The sequence below is a fragment of the Trachypithecus francoisi genome, unplaced genomic scaffold, assembly GCF_009764315.1.
Source record: "Trachypithecus francoisi isolate TF-2019V2 unplaced genomic scaffold, Tfra_2.0 Lachesis_group12, whole genome shotgun sequence".
NCBI classification, from domain to species: Eukaryota; Metazoa; Chordata; class Mammalia; order Primates; family Cercopithecidae; genus Trachypithecus; species Trachypithecus francoisi.
The window spans coordinates 1,284,401-1,301,988 of NW_022681457.1; the positions used below are offsets into that span (position 1 = coordinate 1,284,401).

General features: G+C 52.5%; 2 protein-coding genes across 3 annotated transcripts in view; one reads left to right on the forward strand and one right to left on the reverse strand.

Moving 5' to 3' along the window:
* SYMPK (symplekin) overlaps nucleotides 1–4,305 on the reverse strand; it is a 49,817-nt gene extending 45,512 nt beyond the window's left edge. The window contains exon 1 of the mRNA XM_033223731.1: nucleotides 4,173–4,305. The gene's annotated coding sequence lies outside the window, so the exon portion shown is untranslated. The remainder of the gene's footprint in view (nucleotides 1–4,172) is intronic.
* Nucleotides 4,245–15,669, forward strand: FOXA3 (forkhead box A3). 2 transcript variants are annotated; one of them, XM_033223735.1, is made up of 2 exons: nucleotides 4,245–4,381; nucleotides 13,952–15,669. In XM_033223735.1, the coding sequence occupies exon 2, from the start codon at nucleotides 13,982–13,984 to the stop codon at nucleotides 14,933–14,935; it is 954 nt and encodes a 317-aa protein (XP_033079626.1). In that variant the 5' UTR covers nucleotides 4,245–4,381; nucleotides 13,952–13,981; the 3' UTR covers nucleotides 14,936–15,669. The 2 variants fall into 2 exon arrangements, with proteins under 2 accessions (XP_033079626.1, XP_033079625.1); XM_033223734.1 differs by lacking the exon at nucleotides 4,245–4,381 and adding an exon at nucleotides 5,348–5,613.
* The last annotated feature ends 1,919 nt before the right edge of the window (nucleotides 15,670–17,588 follow it).

The following is a 17,588-nucleotide window of genomic DNA, read 5'->3' on the forward strand; positions in this document are numbered from 1 at the left end:
AAATTAGCCAGGTGTGGTGGCGGGCGCCTGAGGCAGGACAATGGCATGAACCCGGGAAGCGGAGCTTGCAGTGAGCTGAGATCACACCACTGCACACGAGCCTGGGGAACAGAGCGAGACTCTGTCTCAAAAAAAAAAAAAAAAACCACCAAACAAACAAACATGCCAAAAAACAATAATCTGAGGAGGGTGAAAAATGATCCTATATATTTTTTTGAGATGGAATTTCACTCTTGTTGCCCAGGCTGGAGTGCAATGGCACGATCTCAGCTCACCGCAACCTCCATCTCCCAGGTTCAAGCAGTTCTGCCTCAGCCTCCCAAGTAGCTGGGATTACAGGTATGCGCCACCACATCCAGCTAATTTTTGTATTTTTAGTAGAGACGAGGTTTTCCCATGTTGGTCAGGCTGGTCTCGAGCTCCCAACCTCAGGTGATCCGCCCACCTTGGCCTCCCAAAGTGCGGGGATTACAGGCGTGAGCCACTGCCTCCGGCTGAAAATGATACATTTTTTTTTTTGAGACGGAGTCTCGCTCTGTCGACCAGGCTGGAGTGCAGTGGCCGGGTCTCAGCTCACTGCAAGCTCCACCTCCCGGGTTCACGCCATTCTCCTGCCTCAGCCTCCCGAGTAGCTGGGACTATAGGCGCCCACCACCTCGCCCGGCTAGTTTTTTGTATTTTTTAGTAGAGACGGGGTTTCACCGTGTTAGCCAGGATGGTCTCGATCTCCTGAGTTCGTGATCCACCCGTCTCGGCCTCCCAAAGTGCTGGGATTACAGGCTTGAGCCATCGGGTCTGGCCAATGATACATTTTTTGAAAGGAACTACACAATAGCTAGTCACAGTAGTATCACATGATAGGTGTCCGCTGAATGAATGAAGAGCCAACAGCCTCCTCCCTAGTTTCCCTGCTGCCTGTCACCCACTATCTTGCAAAGAGTCAGGGCCAATGTCCCCACCAAGGCCTACAAGACCTTATGGCATCTGGCCTGTTCTTCCTCTGACTGCCTCTCCCGCTGAGCTCTCTGCTCCACCCACTCTGGCCTCCTTGCTGTCCCGTGAACATGCCCAACATGCCCCTTCCTTGAAGACTCTGTGCCTCTCTTCCTTCTGCCTGGAATATTCCTCCTCCTAGGTATTAGCACAACTCCTTCCCTCTTCATTTCCTTCAGGACTCCACTCACATGTCTCTGCAGTAAGGCCTTCCCCGATGACCGTATTTCAAATTTCAACTCCCTCTCGATCTCCATCTGTGTTGTTTTTCTCCACAGCATTTATCATCATCACACACTACATATTTATAAATTTCAGGAAGACAGTGATTTATTTATTTGAAATCATTTTTTGGTAGAGACGGAGTTTCGCCATGTTGCCCAGGCTGGTCTTGAACTCCTGTGCCCAAGCAATCCACCCTCCTTGGCCTCCCATAGTGCTTGGGATTAACAGGTCTGAGCCATCGCCCCCCAGCCTAGAACAGTGACTTTGTTTCTTCACTTTTTATATTCCCAGCATGGAAGAGTGCTTGGCACCTAGTAGGTGCTCAATAAACATCTGCTGAATGAATGAACACTCCTGCCAAACAGCCTCCCCAATCACTGGGTTCAGTATTCCTGACCTTTCACCCTTGAATCCTTGAAAATTAATAGCTATACTTGTTCTACTCTTTCCCCCTTTCTCACTACTGCACTTAACAAGTCTTTTTCTTTTTTCTTTAAAGGCATGATGTGGTGGCTCACTCCTGTAATCCCAGCACTTTAGGAGGCCAAAGTGAGCAGCTCAGTTGAGGCCAGGAGTTCAAGACCAGCCTGGCCAACATGGCAAAACCCAGTCTATACTAAAAATACAAAACAATTAGTTGGGCATGGTGATGCATGCCTGTAATCCCAGCTACTTGGGAGGCTGAGGCATGAGAATTACCTGAACCAGGTAGGTAGAGGTTGCAGCGAGCCGAGATTGCGCCACTGCACTCCAGCCTGCATGACAGAGCAAGACTCTGTCTCAAAAAAAAAAAACAAAACAAAAAAAGGAAAGAAAAGAAAAATAGGACGGGTATAGTGGCTTACAGTTGTAAACCCAGCATTTTGGTAGGTCTAGGTGGGAGGATGGCTTGAGGCCAGGAGTTCAGGACTAGACTAGGCCTAAAAACTCAAAAAGAAGGCCAGGCGCAGTGGTTCACACCTACAATCCCAACATTTTGGGAGGCTGAGGCAGGAGGATTACTTGAGGCCAGGAGTTTGAAACCAGCCTGGGCAACGCAGTGAGATCCCATCTCTAGACACACGCACAATTAGCTGGGTATCGAGATCATGCCACTGCACTTCAGCCTAGGAGACACAGAAAGACTCCATCTCAAAAAAAAAAAAAAAAAATTAGCCAGGTATATTGCCATGAACTTTTAGTCCCAGCTACTCTGGAGGCTAAGGTGGAAAGACTGTTTGAGCCTGGTTGTACTGAAGTATGACTGGGCCACCGTACTCCAGCCTGGGCAAAAGAGCATGAATCTGATGAATCTCTTTCCAAAAAAAGAAAACAAAAATAATCAGTTAATATATATTGAACACAGCCGGCCACGGAGGCTCAAGCCTGTAATTCCAGCCCTTTGGGAGGCCAAGGCAGGTGGATCACCCGAGGTCAGCAGTTCGAGACCAGCCTGGGCAACATGGTGAAACCCCATCTCCACTAAAAACACAAAAATTAGCCGGGCATGGCGGTGCACATCTATAATCCCAGCTACTCAGGAGGCTAAGGCAGGAGAACTGCCTGAACCTGGAAGGCAGAGGTTGCAGTGAGCCGAGATCACGCCATTGCACTCCAGCCTGGGTGACAGAGTGAGACTCTGTCTCAAAAAAAAAAAAAAAAAAAAAGAAAAAGGAGCCTACACAGGCCGGGTTTGGTGGCTCAGGCCTGTAATCCCTGCACTTTGGGAGGCCGAGGTGGGCAGATCACTTGAGGTCAGGAGTTCAAGACCAGAGTGGCCAACACAGTGAAACCCCGTCTCTGCTAAAAATATAAAAATTACCTGGGTGTGGTGGGGCACGTTTGTAATACCAGCTACTCGGGAGGCTGAGGCAGGAGAATCACTTGAACTAGGGAGGTGGAGGCTGCAGTGAACTGAGTTCATGCCAGCATGAGCGACAGAGTGAGACCTCGTCTCAAAAAAAGAAAAAATAAAGCACACATAATAAACACTAACCTCCACTTCATTTGTTTTCCCTTAATATATGTTGGAGACCACTATTATCAGTGTATAGAGATTTTCATCATTTCCTTTTATCTACCTCATTCCTTTTTAGAGTTGCATAGTATTTTCTTATGTGGATGTATTATAGTTTCTTTCAGCCAGTCTTCTTATTTAAGAACATCTGGGATGCGTGTAGCCTTTTGCTGTGATGAACAGTATCACTGGTTCCTCTTTCCTCTCGATGTACTCGTTAAGAAGTGGTACCCTGCCCCACTGCTACCTGGGAATCTGACGACTACCCTGTTTCCCCAGACTGGCTCTAGGAGTATCTTTTATTCCTTCAAGGAACATTAGCTGGGCGTCTCCGGCGTGATTGGCGCTGTGCTGGGAACACAGTGGCGACAGACAAACCTAGTCCCCACCTTCATGGAACACACGGTCACAGACATCATAAAACAACACACAGATAAGAGTCTGATAACAAATTAGAACACACGTGACATGAAGGAACAGACACGGGCAAGAGCATTTAACAGGCGGATTTCGGGATGGAGGGTAGGGAAGGAGGGCTTCGCAGAGGAAGTGACGTTGGTGCCGAGACTCGAAGGATGAATGGGAGTTAGCCAAGCCGAATGGGTAAAACGATGTTGCGGGCAGAGCGGACAACCTGTGCAAAATCCCCGAAGCGGGAAAGCGCATGGCAAGTTTAAGGAACCGAAAGGCCAGGGCGGCTGCGAGAGGTGGGGAAGAAGCAAGGAGGCCGAGTCGAAGCAGGCGAAGTCTGCGGGGCGGACGCACCCGGAGGGCCACGCTGGAACTTTGCCTCGAGGGCACTAGGGAGCCAAGGAAGGGTCCCGAGCAGGGGAAGAAACACGGGTCGCGAAAGCCACTCTTTCCCTCTCCCCACGGCGACCCCCTCCCAGCCCGCGCCCCTGCTTCTTTAGGCGCCTCCTCCCTTCGTCTCCGGGCCCAAACGCCGCCTCCCGCTCACCGCGGCTCTGGCCTCCGTTCCCCTCGCGCCCCCTCAGCAGCGCCTCTTCCTAGACTCTGCCACCGCCGCCGCCATCTTCCGTTCGTCGTCGGGAACGGTGCGCACGCGCCCCACACCCAGGGCCGCCGGGAAATGGAGTCCAGCGCACAGTCCGACCCCGCCCATGCCTCGTCCCGTGAGAGCGGCCTTCTGCCAGCCTCCTTACCACGGTGAGCGGTCCCTTAATTTCCGGCTCTGGGGCGCTAGGCCTTCTGGGAAATGTAGTCCCTTCGGAGGCACCGGGAGGATAGGGAGCTAGAGCATTCTGGGAAATGGAGTTCTCAGTAGTGCTGAGTCCCTGGACGGCTGGCTGGTCTTGGAGAGTGGGGAGTCCGGGCAGCGAAGCTCCTGGGTCTTTGAGGGGAGGTGGTCTGTTGCCCTAGTGGGGTCTGCGGAGAGGCCCCGATCCCCTCCAGCTTTGTTCTTGACTCTTTCAACAGTCTGAAGCATTTCTTTTTCTTTTGTTTTGGAGACGGAGTCTCGCTCTCTCGCCCAGGCTGGACTGCAGCGGCCCGATCTTGGCTCACTGCAACCACCGCTTCCCAGGCTCAAACGATTCTCCTGCCTCAGCCTCCCGAATAGCTGGGATTACAGGCACGCACCATCACGCCTAGCTAGTTTTTGTAAGAGATGGGGGGTTTCACCCTGTTAGCCAGGCTGGTCTCAAACTCCTGACCTCAAGTGATTCGCCAGCCCGCCTCGGCCTCCCACAGTGCTGGAATTACAGGCGTGAGCCACCGCGCCCGGTCAAGTCTGAAGCATTTCTAGCCGTCGGAAGTCCCAGTCTTCCTGTCTGTCGAATGGGGATGTAATATCGGAGACCTCTTACGGGTCCTCATAGTCGCATAATGGCCCTAGCGCTCTGATTTCCCTCTCTTCGGCGACGGTCATGCAGTGCTCTGGCTCTTCGTCTTCTCATGTCGAGATGATGAAATCCCCTGAGATAGAAAGGCTCCAGAGTTCTGCCCTCGGGGCCCTTGGTATCTGCAGCGTCTCTGCCGGCTGCTCCCTCACTCCTGAATCACCCCCAGCTGTCGCGTCCCGGGGCTGCGATCCCCGGCGCCTGAGGTCTGTCTTCTGGCGATCCCGCAGGGGGCGCCCCAGTCCGAGCGCGCCGCCCTCGGGGAGGCGGGAGGGGAGCCCGGGGCGGGCGAGGGCGGGGGTGTCCCGGCTATAAAGCGTGGCCGCCTCCCGCGGCGCTCGGGACAGCCGTACCCCGGGCGGTCGGACGGGCAGGCGCCGGTGGGAGCTCGGGCCGTGCCCGCCGAGAGATCCAGAGCGCTCCGTTCCCCCGGGGCCGGAGCGGGGGCGGGTGGGGGCACAAGCCCGGGGGATGCTGGGCTCGGTGAAGATGGAGGCCCATGACCTGGCCGAGTGGAGCTACTACCCGGAGGCGGGCGAGGTGTGTCCTCGGGGATGGCGGAGCGGGAAGTAGGGGGCAGGTATCGGGGTGTGGGCTCACATGGAGCAGGGACTGGTTGTGGGTTCAAATGGGGGCAAAGGCGTCTAGTTGGGCAGCCGAGGAACTGGGAACTCGGAGACCAGGTGTGTAAGTCAGGGACCCGAGACGAGGCATGGATGGGAGGGCTGTTTGGGCAGCCTCGCCGTGGCCGGGGCTTGAAAATGGAAGTCAGGAGAATTTAGCCAAGGGTCGGGTCACACCTTAAACGTGGGAGCCAGGTGTTGGGGCCCCAAAAGGCAAGGGATTTATATGAACAAACCAAAGATAGGAATCAGAGTTCTATGGTAGGGGACAGACTGGGGGGTTTCGGGATGTGAGGTTCAAAGTTGGAGGGAAAGAAAGACTAAAAGATGGAGGAGGAGTCACCATTAAGGGAAGACTGAGGTGGGAGCTCAGGGCGAGCACACAGTGTTAAAGACCTGGGGTTCGGGGTAAGGATCAGCTGGTGATCTAAGGTAGGGTCAGAAATAGGAATTGGTGCTCAGGGGTAAGAGATGGGGGTGCTCAGAGATGAAGCTTCGTTTTGGGAGGTGAAACAACAGGTGGCTTAGGGTTGGGCATCTGAGAGCAGAAGATGTGGCCATTCGCATTGGCAGGAGAGGGGCCGATCTCCATCCCTCCCCAATCCCTACCCATGACCCTCAGCAGGGACTCCCCAAATCGGAAGATAAAGAGTTTTAGATTGTGCACCTTCCCCTGCTCCCCCACAAACCAGCAACCTCCAGCTATTGCTAAAATTCCCATCCAGTCTCACCTCAGACAAGGCTTCCCTGGAGTAGGGGGTGGGGGCATAGTCTTAATTCCCTCACCCGGACAGACAGAAAGGCCTTCCTCAAGTCTGACCCCCATTCCTCTTGCTGCAACAACCCCTACACCTTAGCTACCTCACTCTATAATCAACGTTGTGAGGTTGTGGGGGCTGGGGGTTGGGGTCTCGGTCTGAGAATTATGGGGGTCTGGACACTTGGACTTCTAACCTGGAAGGGGACTGTGGACTTGAGATGGGGTGTGGGGCAGGAATGGCTGGGTTCTCCAAGGAGTCAAGATCTGGTGGCTGTGGGGTCCCCAGCGTGCCTGAGTCTTGAGTCTGGGGCTTGAAATTGTAGGGTGGGACTCCTGGATCCCCAGGCCTTCAGGGCTTGGCAGGGTGCCTGGGAGGGGCCAGTCCTGGGTTTGGGGAGGTGTGAGGTGCACGTGGGGTGAGGCAGGGCCAACTGGGGAAGGGACTGGGAGTGTTGAGAGGTGGAGGCAGGGTGACTGGAGGTATCAGTTGTGAGATGGGGAAGGCAGAGACCCAGGTGGGAAATGGAGGGTTCCAGGTAGTGCGGGTGATCCCAGCTGGGCCTCTGGAGAACTCAGTCTGGGGACCTGATTTCAGGGAACCAACTAACTACAGACCAAGTGTACAAACCAACTACAGTTGTTTTGGGGGCACATCTTAAGTAAATGATGGGGGTCTAAGCAGGAGGAATTGATATTTTGGGCACAGTCTGAATAGATCCAAGTTTAGAGGACAATTTGTACGGAAATTGTGTCAGAAATTGAAGGATAGCTGGCACAGTGGCTCACACTTGTAATCCCAGCACTTTGGGAGGTCAAAGTGGGAGGATCTCTTGAGCCCAGGAGTTCCAGGCCAGCCTGGGAAACATAGGGAGACCCTGTCTTTACAAAAAAAAAAAATTTTTTTAAATTACCCAGGCATGCCTGTAGTCTAAGCTACTTGGTTGGGCGGCTGAGATGGGAGGATCACTTGAGGCTGGGAGTTCGAGCTGCTGGGAGCTGTGATCATATCACAGCACTCCAGCCTGGGTGGCAGAATGAGACCCTATCTCAAAAAATAATAATAGTAGTAGTAGAGGCACAGTCTGGAGGTAATCAGCATTTCGGGGAATATTTTGGAAGAGGCAATATTTAGAGGAATGGAAATGGTTAGGTGATACTGTCTGAGGCTCTCCTGAGCCTTCCCATCAAATGAGCCCACCTCTACCCCTTGGGTCAGAACAATGGGGAGAGAAATATCTACACTCAGCCAGCAACTGAGAGCTGAGAGGGTCCCCAAACCACTTGTTGCCCATAGCACCCTCCGGCTGGGGTGACCCAGCTTGCTGTGTGAAAGGAACTTGGAAAGTTACCATCCCGGGATATCCCTGTTGGTCTCAGGTTCTTGCACATTAGCTGGTCTAGCTGCACCCCTATTTTAGAGGTAGTAACTCTGAAGCCCCGCACGCAGAACACTGGGGTCCTGGGTTGGGTCTGGGACTAGAAACTTGGCTTCTGGCTTCACACTGCCTTCCTCTGCTCCCTGTCACACCCTTCTCCAGAGACAATAAGGAAATGAAAGAGGAGAAATTCCAGTCTCTTGGTATGGGGTTGCAGGTCCCCCAAGGGCTTCCCCCCAATCTCAGCCCCACCCTGGCAGGGGAGATCCGGTTCAGACCCGGACACCAGGGGTTCTTCCCAGCCCCGGGGCGTGGGAAAGCCTAGGGTGGATTAGAGCAGCTGGAGTGCTTGAGGTCGGACCTCAAGGAGGACTTCCGGGTGGGTGGGGAGCCAGGAAGGAGGGCCCTGGGGTCCCTATCTGTCTTACTGTTCAATACCAGAGAGCCTGACTGGGTTGGAGAAATGGGGGTTGGGGGCATAGGGGGATTTGGAAACTCTGTGGACCCCGCTAATCCATAACCTTCTCACCTCATCTCTTTTCTTTTTCTGGGGAGGGGACCCGAAGCCACCAACCAGGGGGAGAGATTGCATGGGGGAAGGGAGTAACTGTGGCTGCAATTTTACTGTGAGACTTGGGGTGAGGAGGAATGGACTCATTGAAGGGAGGGAGGGAGGGAGAGAGGGAGAGGGAGAGAGAGAGAGAGAGAGAGAGAGAGAGAGAGATAAATGCTTGGATGGATGGATAGATAGATTGATAGGAAGATGGTGGCTGGGCACAGTGGCTCATGACTGTAATCCCAGCACTCTGGGAGGCCGAAGAGGGTGGATCACTTGAGGTCAGGAGTTCAAGACCAGCCTGGCCAACATGGTGAAACACCGTCTCTACTAAAAATACAAACATTAGCTGGGCTTGGTGGCGCATGCCTATAATCCCAGTTACTTGGGAGATTGAGACAGGAGAATCGCTTGAGCCCTGGAGGCAGAGGTTGCAGTGAGCCGAGATGGAGTCACTGCACTCCAGCCTGGGTGACAGAGTGAGACTCTATCTCAAAAAAAAAAAAAAAAAAAAAAAAAAGACAAGAAGATGGGCTGAAGGAGGAAGAGAGGTGGGAGTTGGGGGTGGGAGGGGAGTGGGGTAGAGTTGGGTAGTGAGAGAGAGTGCCTAGGAAGGGAGAAAGAGATGGAAGGCTGGAGAGAGAGACAGGCGCCAAGATGGAGGGGAAAGAAAGATGAGAGAGGACTGGGGAGGGGTGGAGGGTAGAGAGGAAGAGCAAAAGAGGTTAGGGAGGAGACAGAAGGGAAAACTGCGGGGTGGGGAGGGAGATGGGAGAGGGGAATGTGGGTACTGGTACTGAGACAGGTAACACAAAGGCAAAAATAGCCAACAGAGATTCAAAGAGACGTGATGAAAGAGCTCCTTGGAGAGACGTGAAAAGGAAAGAGCGGAGGATTTCTCCACTGGAACTCAGACTTAGGGTTGAGTTGGTTGCCCCCTCTCCCTGATTCCCTAAGCCACCCTGGCAAGACTCGTTTCTCCCCGGACCTTGTGACCTGCAGAAGCTTACAGTGGTAGGGCCAGACATGGTGGCTCATGGCTGTAATCCCAACACTTTGGGAGGCTGAGGCGGGAGGATCACCTGAGGTCAGGAGTTCGAGACTAGCCTGACCAACATGGCGAAACCCTGTCTTTATTAAAAATACAAAAATTAGGCCGGGCGCGGTGGCTCAAGCCTGTAATCCCAGCACTTTGGGAGGCCGAGACGGGCGGATCACGAGGTCAGGAGATCGAGACCATCCTGGCTAATACGGTGAAACCCCGTTTCTACTAAAAATACAAAAACTAGCCGGGCGAGGTGGCGGCGCCTGTAGTCCCAGCTACTCGGGAGGCTGAGGCAGGAGAATGGCGGAAACCCGGGAGGCGGAGCTTGCAGTGAGCTGAGATCTGGCCACTGCACTCCAGTCCGGGCGACAGAGCGAGACTCCGCCTCAAAAAAAAAAAAAAAAAAAAAAAAAAAAATACAAAAATTAGCCAAGTGTTGTGGTGCCTGCCTGTAATCCCAGCTACTCAGGAGGCTAAGACAGGAGAATCGCTTGAACCTGGGAGGCAGAGGTTGCAGTGAGCTAAGATGGCACCACAGCACTCCAGCCTGGGCGATGGAGTGAGACTCTGTCTCAAAAAAAAAAAAAAAAAGGCTTACAGTGGCAGGAGACTAGGCGGTATCCAGTTAACTAACATTTGGTGGCTCTAGCCAGTGCTACATATAGCAGCATTCCCCCAATCCACGCAGTGCCATGAGACCCCAGGCCTCAGAGGAGGCAGTGGGGAAAGGTCCAGATGGAGGATGGTGCAGAGAGGATGGGAGACAGCGGTTGAGAAGGGATAGGTAGATACAAACAAAGAAACAACCTTCCAGCATGCCTATGTTTTCCCGGCATGTTCTGTTCACTGTTGTGTTCCTGCTAGACTGTTAGCACCACGAGGGCAGGCATTTCTGGCTTAGTCACTGCTTTTATTTTATTTTATGATTATCATTTTTTGAGATGGAGTCTTGCTCTGTTGCCCAGGCTGGAGTGCAGTGGCGCGATCTTAGCTCACCACAACCTCTGCCTCCTGGGTTCAAGCAATTCTCCTGCCTCAGCCTCCCTAGTAGCTGGGATTGCAGGCATGTGCCACCACATCTGGCTAATTTTGTAGTTTTAGTAGAGACAGGGTTTCTCCCTGTTGGTCAGGCTGGTCTTGAACTCCCGATCTCAAGCGATCCGCCCACCTCAGCCTCCCAAAGTGCTGGGATTACAGGCGTGAGCCACCGCACCTCGCCTAGTCACTGCGTTTATAGCGTGACCCGGAACAGGTCTGGAGCCAGACTGCCTGGTTGTAGAATCCCAGTTCTGCCCCCGTTCTTGCTGTGTGACCCCAACAACCTCTCTGGGCCTCAGCTAGCTCAGCTGTAACATGGGCATCAACGTAACACCTCCTCCCATAGTACAGTTGTCAAGATTAAAGGAGACCATTCTTGTGAAGTGCCTGGAACAGTACCTGGCACGGAGCAGCTAACTGATAAATATTGGTTGAATGAATGAAAGAATATACAGAGGGTTACTTAGAAAGGCATTGCAATATCTACCATGTTCCATTGAACTAGGATCCTCCTTTTTCCCCCATTTGAACATTTCCAAAAATGGGATGTATTTTACAGTCAATGGTATCCAATGATTTTAACTGTTTTTCCCATTTGTATTAATAATATAAAGTAGGCCGGGCGCGGTGGCTCAAGCCTGTAATCCCAGCACTTTGGGAGGCCGAGATGGGCAGATCACGAGGTCAGGAGATCGAGACCATCCTGGTTAACACAGTGAAACCCCGTCTCTACTAAAAAAATACAAAAAACTAGCCGGGCGAGGTGACGGGCGCCTGTAGTCCCAGCTACTCGGGAGGCTGAGGCAGGAGAATGGCGTAAACCCGGGAGGCGGAGCTTGCAGTGAGCTGAGATCCAGCCACTGCACTCCAGCCTGGGTGACAGAGCGAGACTCTGTCTCAAAAAAAAAAAAAAAAATAATATAAAGTAATGCTGCAGCTTCCAGAGAAGTCTTAGATTTAAAGATCTATAGTAAATAGATAAATAATATTAGGTTGAAAAGTGATTTCTGATATTCAAACACTTTTATGTATAAATACAGTAATTTTTATTTATTTATTTATTTTTTTGAGACAGAATCTTGCTCTGTCGCCCGGGCTGGAGTACAGTGGTGCAATCTTGGCTCACTGCAACCTCTACCTCCTGGGTTCAAGCAATTCTCCTGCCGTAGCCTCCTGAATAGCTGGGACTATAGGCGCGTGCCACCATACCCTGCTGTTTTTTGTATTTTTAGTAGAGACAGGGTTTCGCCATGTTGGCCAGGCTGGTCTTAAACTCCTGATCTCAAGTGATCCGCCTGCCTCGGCCTCCCCAAGTGCTGGGATTACAGGTGTCAGCCACAATGCCTGGCCTAAATACAGTAATTTTATAAGCTAAAAGATTGAAAAGAGCTACACATATATGTTAGATTATCACAGTTATAATAACTGTTTTTTGTTTGTTTGTTTGTTTGTTTGTTTTTGAGACGGAGTCTCACTCTGTCGCCCAGGCTGGAGTGCAGTGGCGTGATCTCAGCTCACTGCAAGCTCCGCCTCCTGGGTTCATGCCATTCTCCTGCCTCAGCCTCCTGAGTAGCTGGGACTACAGGCGCCTGCCACCACACCCGGCTAATTTTGTTTTTGTATTTTTAGTAGAGACGGGGTTTCACCGTGCTAGCCAGGATGGTCTCGATCTCCTGACCTCATGATCTGCCCACCTCGGCCTCCCAAAGTGCTGGGATGACAGGCGTGAGCCACTGCGCCTGGCCTATAATGACTCTTTATGATTACTAAAATTGAGAACTGCTGATTTACCTAATAAACCAGCAGTTATTAAATTTTTTGGTCTCAGGACTCTGCCCCCCCGTTTTGTTTTGTTTTTTTTTTTTGTGATGGAGTCTTGCTCTATTGCCCTGGCTGGAGTGCAGTGGTACGATCTCATCTCAGCTCACTGCAGCCTCAGACTCCTGGGCTCAAGCAATCCTCCTGCCTCAACCTCCCGAGTAGCTGGGATTACAGTCGTGTGCCAGGATGCCTGGCTGAGTTTTGTATTTTTGGTAGAGACAGGGTTTTCCCATGTTGCCAGGCTGGTCTTGAACTCCTGACCTCAAGTGATCCACCCTCCTCAGCTCCCAAAGTCCTGGGATTACTTTGGGAGGCTGAGGCAGGAGGATTACTTGAGACCAGGAGTTTGAGAACAGCCTGAGCAACGTGGTGAATCCCCGTCTCTACTAAAAATACAAAAAAGTTAGCTGGGTGTGCAGTGCATGCCCATAATTCCAGCCACTTGGGAGGCTGAGACATAATAGCTTGAACTTGGGAGGTGGAGGTTGCACTGAGCCAAGATTGAACCACTGCACTCTAGCCTGGGCAACAGAGTGAGACTCTGTCTCTAAATAAATAAATAATTCGGGTGTAGTGATGCCCGCCTGTAATCCCAGCTACTTAGGTGGCTGAGGCAGGAGGATCACTCGCGCCCCAGAGTTTGAGGCTACAGTGAGCTGTGACTGAACCACTGCACTTCAGCCTGAGTGACAGAGTGAGACCCTGTGGGAAAAAATTATTGAGGAGCCCAAACAGTTTCTGTTGATGTCTACATTTACTGTATTTAAAATTAAAACTGAGAAATGTTAAAATCATGTATTAATTCACTTAAAAATAGCAATCATTTGTTAGTGTAAAAGCATTTCTATTAAAAGAACCAAATTTCAAAAAATTTAGTCAAAAGAGTGGCACTGTTTTCCATTTTTGCAAATCAAGTTTGGCCCAGTGGAAGACAGCTAGATTCTCCTGTCTGCTTCTGTATTCTCTCTGTTGAAATATCAACACCCTCTGGAAAACTCCACTGTACACTTCATGAGAAAGAGAGTGAAAAGGGCTAATAATAACTTAGGATTTTGGGCATGGTGGCTTACGCCTGTAATCTCAGCACTTTGGGGATGCCGAGGCGGGTGGATCACGAGGTCAGGAGTTGAAGACCAGACTGGCCAACATGGAGAAACCCCGTCTCTACTAAAAATACAAAAAAAAGCTGGCGTGGTGGCGGACACCTGTAATCCCAGCTGCTCTGGAGGGGGAGGCAGGAGAATCAGTTGAGCCCAGGAGGTGGAGGTTGCACTGAGGCGAGATCGTGCCACTGCACTCCAGCCTGGGCGACACAGCAAGACTCTGCCTCGAAAAAAAAAAAATTCTATTATTTTGAAAATAGTGGACATCCTCAAAGGGTTTCAGAGACTCCCCTGGGTGTCCCAAACCCTGGAGAATCACTTAAAGGATGACCTTGAGTGTATGGGAGCATGGTGGGTGGGAAGGTGGGGGACAGAAAGGGCATGTCTAGGGAGTGAGGAGAGACCTTTAGAGGCCGCATTCTACAGATAGAGGTGATGATGGAAGGGATTTGTAGAGGATGCAAGATGGATGACAGACGGACGTGCAGTGGGTCCTGGGATCCTTCGCTGACCAACAGAGTGGAGGCCCACTGACCCCTTTCATCTTTCCCTCTAGGTCTACTCTCCGGTGACCCCAGTTCCCACCATGGCCCCCCTCAACTCCTACATGACCCTGAACCCTCTAAGCTCTCCCTATCCCCCTGGGGGGCTCCCTGCCTCCCCACTGCCCTCAGGACCCCTGGCACCCTCAGCACCTGCAGCACCCCTGGGGCCTACCTTCCCAGGCCTGGGTGCCAGTGGTGGCAGCAGCAGCTCAGGGTATGGGGCCCCGGGTCCTGGGCTGGTGCACGGGAAGGAGATGCCGAAGGGGTATCGGCGGCCCCTGGCACACGCCAAGCCACCGTATTCCTACATCTCGCTCATCACCATGGCCATCCAGCAGGCACCGGGCAAGATGCTGACCTTGAGTGAAATCTACCAGTGGATCATGGACCTCTTCCCTTACTACCGGGAGAATCAGCAGCGCTGGCAGAACTCCATTCGCCACTCGCTGTCTTTCAACGACTGCTTCGTCAAAGTGGCGCGCTCCCCAGACAAGCCTGGCAAGGGCTCCTACTGGGCTCTGCACCCCAGCTCAGGGAACATGTTTGAGAACGGCTGCTACCTGCGCCGCCAGAAGCGCTTCAAGCTGGAGGAGAAGGTGAAGAAAGGGGGCAGTGGAGCTGCTACCACCACTAGGAACGGGACAGGGTCTGCTGCCTCGACCACCACCCCTGTGGCCACAGTCACTTCCCCGCCCCAGCCCCCGCCTCCGGCCCCCGAGCCTGAGGCCCAGGGTGGGGAAGATGTGGGGCCTCTGGACTGTGGCTCACCCCCTTCCTCCACACCCTATTTCACTGGCCTGGAGCTCCCAGGGGAGCTGAAGCTAGACGCGCCCTACAACTTCAACCACCCTTTCTCCATCAACAACCTGATGTCAGAACAGACACCAGCGCCTCCCAAACTGGACGTGGGGTTTGGGGGCTACGGGGCTGAGGGTGGGGAGGCTGGAGTCTACTACCAGGGCCTTTATTCTCGCTCTCTGCTTAATGCATCCTAGCAGGGGCTGGGAACATGGTGGTGGGTATGGCTGGAGCTCACACCACAAAGCTCTTGGGGCCTGATCACTTCTGGTGACACTTCGCTTGTCCCGTTGGTTGACATCTGGGTGGGTCTATTATTTACTGTGACAACTGCTGTCTCAGTGGGCATGGTGTTGATCCATTGGGTACTGTGATAACCACCATGGATACATTTTGGTGGCCCACTGGATACTGTGAGGACTGCTACATTGTTATTGGCTGATCCACTGCATGGTTTGATAGCCACCATCTGGGTTGGCCCTTTGGGTGTGATGGTGATAGCATTTCCGTGACATCTTTTTTGGCCCCCCATTAGGTGCTGTGCTCACTTCTTTTTTGGTGTACTTCTTGGCACAGTAGGTGCCAAGTTGGCCACCATTCTGTGTAACACCTTTTGTGGCCCATTGGGTGCGTTGATGAACATCATACTGGGTAGGTGACAATGTCAGTGGGCCACCATGTGCCATGATGGCTGCTGCAGCCCCGTGTTGGCCATGTCGTCACCATTCTCTTTGGCATGGGTTGGGTAGGGGATGGAGGTGAGAATACTCCTTGGTTTTCTCTGAAGCCCACCCTTTCCCCCAGCTCTGGTCCAGGAGAAACCGGAAAAGGCTGGTTAGGGTATGGGGAATTTCTACTGAAGTCTGATTCTTGCCCGGGAAGCGGGGTACTGGCTGTGTTTAATCATTAAAGGCACCATGTCCGCCTCTTACTGAGTCTCTTTTCCTTGGCCAGTGGGCCCTGTGGGGCTTGAACACCTGAATTTGTGCTCCTCTGTCCCTTCTGCTTCCTGCCCCCAAGAGCTGGCTGCCTCTGGGGGAGGAGTTGGGGGAGGCATCGACCTGACCTTTGGCTCTTTGCTGTCCCTGACCCCAAGGACAGTTTGCTCACAGATAGCAGCCCCCGCAGCAGTGGGGCCAGAGCAGCAGGGGGAGGTGGCTCTGCAGTGACCAAGGCCATCTCCCCACCCCCACCTCCCAGACAGACACACAGACCTCTACCTCTGAGGCTCTGGAAGCCTAACGGCCAAATAATCTTTGACTAAGCTGGGGAGGAGGCAAAAGGACAGATGAGGTGTCAATTCAATGACTGGAGATCGTGCACGTGTTGGAGTTGATCTCCGTGTGTGTGTGCGTGTGTGTCATAGGATAGCACTGTGCCTACTGGGGTCCTCATGGTCTACCGCAGGGTGTTGTCTGTTGTCGGTATCCCTTGATTGTGTGGGTTTGTGTGTCTGTTCATACCCTGGTGATGTGCTTACTTGCCCCGGGTGGTTGGGAATATCAGACTCTTGTGTATGTATTTTGTTTTATTTTTTTGAGACAGGGTCTCGCTCTGTTGCCCAGGCTGGAGTGTGTAGCACAATCTCGGCTCACGGGAACCTCCACCTCCTGGGTTCAAGTGATTCTCTTGCCTCAGCCTCCCAAGCAGCTGGGATTACAGGTGCCCGCCACAACACCTGGCTAATTTTTGTATTTTTAGTAGAGACATGGTTTCACCATGTTGACCAGGCTGGTCTCACACTCCTGACCTCAAGTGATCCACCTACCTCAGGCTCCCAAAGTGCTGGGATTCCAGGCATAAGCCGCCGTGCCCTGCCTTTTGTGTATGTCTTTATTGTGTTGTGTGTGTAGTTCTCTGTGTACACCTATCCTTGGGTCCCTCTGGGTCTCACACTGTTACGTGTGTGTCTGTATGTCACTCTCTGCCTAACTCACTGCCTCAGAGAATGCGTGTGTGGGACAACATGCATATGGCAGGGCTGGCTGTTCTTGTGTGTTCTGTATCTCTGTGAGTCCATGTATGTCTGCATGCTTAAAAGAAAACATGTAGTCTGGGTGTGGTGGCTTATGCCTGTAACCCCAGCACTTTGGGAAGTTGAGGTGGGCGGGTCACTTGAGGTCAGGAGTTCGAGACCAGCCTGGCCAACATGGCGACGTTGGCCTAAAAATACTCTACTAAAATACAATAATTAGGCCGGGCATGGTGGCTTACACCTGTAGTCCCAGCTACTCAGGAGGCTGAGGCAGGAGAATTGCTTGAACCCAGGAGGCGGAGGTTGCAGTGAACTGAAGGTTGCAGTGAGCCGAGATTGCAATGCTGCACTCCAACCTGGGCGACAGAGCAAGACTCTGTCTCAAAGGAAAAAAAAAAAGAGAAAGCGTGTGTGTTTGTGTGTGTCTGATGGCCACCTTTGTTGTGTACTTGTCACTGTTGCATTTGCATGTGAACATGTGTGGAGAGTAGGCTGGCCTGGTGTCTGTCACTTGCAGGAGGGTGTGTGTGGAAGGAGCTGCATCCTCCTTCAGCCACTGTGAGCCTCTGGGTTTGGGATCTGGGTGTCTGTTCCCTGGGTCTCTCCTGTGACTCTGAGTCAACCTGTCTGTTGCTCAGATTGGCTGTCCCGGAAACAACTGTGCACCTCCCACCTCTCCTTTCAGAATGGAAACTGAGGCCCAGATGGGATGAGACTGGGCTAAGGTCATTCAGCAGGGCTGGAGTGGGTGGGCAAAGTTGATCTGATTGTGTCTTTTCCTTATCTGTCATCTGCCTTTCCTGGTTGCTGGCTCTCTGGTTGCTCATTCATTTATTCAGTCAGCCAGCCAGCCATTTAGTCATTTGAAGACCAAA

What these genes read in the sequence shown, in the direction of transcription:
- FOXA3 (XM_033223734.1), top strand. Translation starts at nt 5,545, where the DNA reads ATGCTGGGCTCGGTGAAGATGGAGGCCCATGACCTGGCCGAGTGGAGC. An exon ending in ACTACCCGGAGGCGGGCGAG is followed by an intron (nt 5,614 to 13,951) that starts GTGTGTCCTCGG and finishes CTTTCCCTCTAG; the next exon opens with GTCTACTCTCCGGTGACCCC.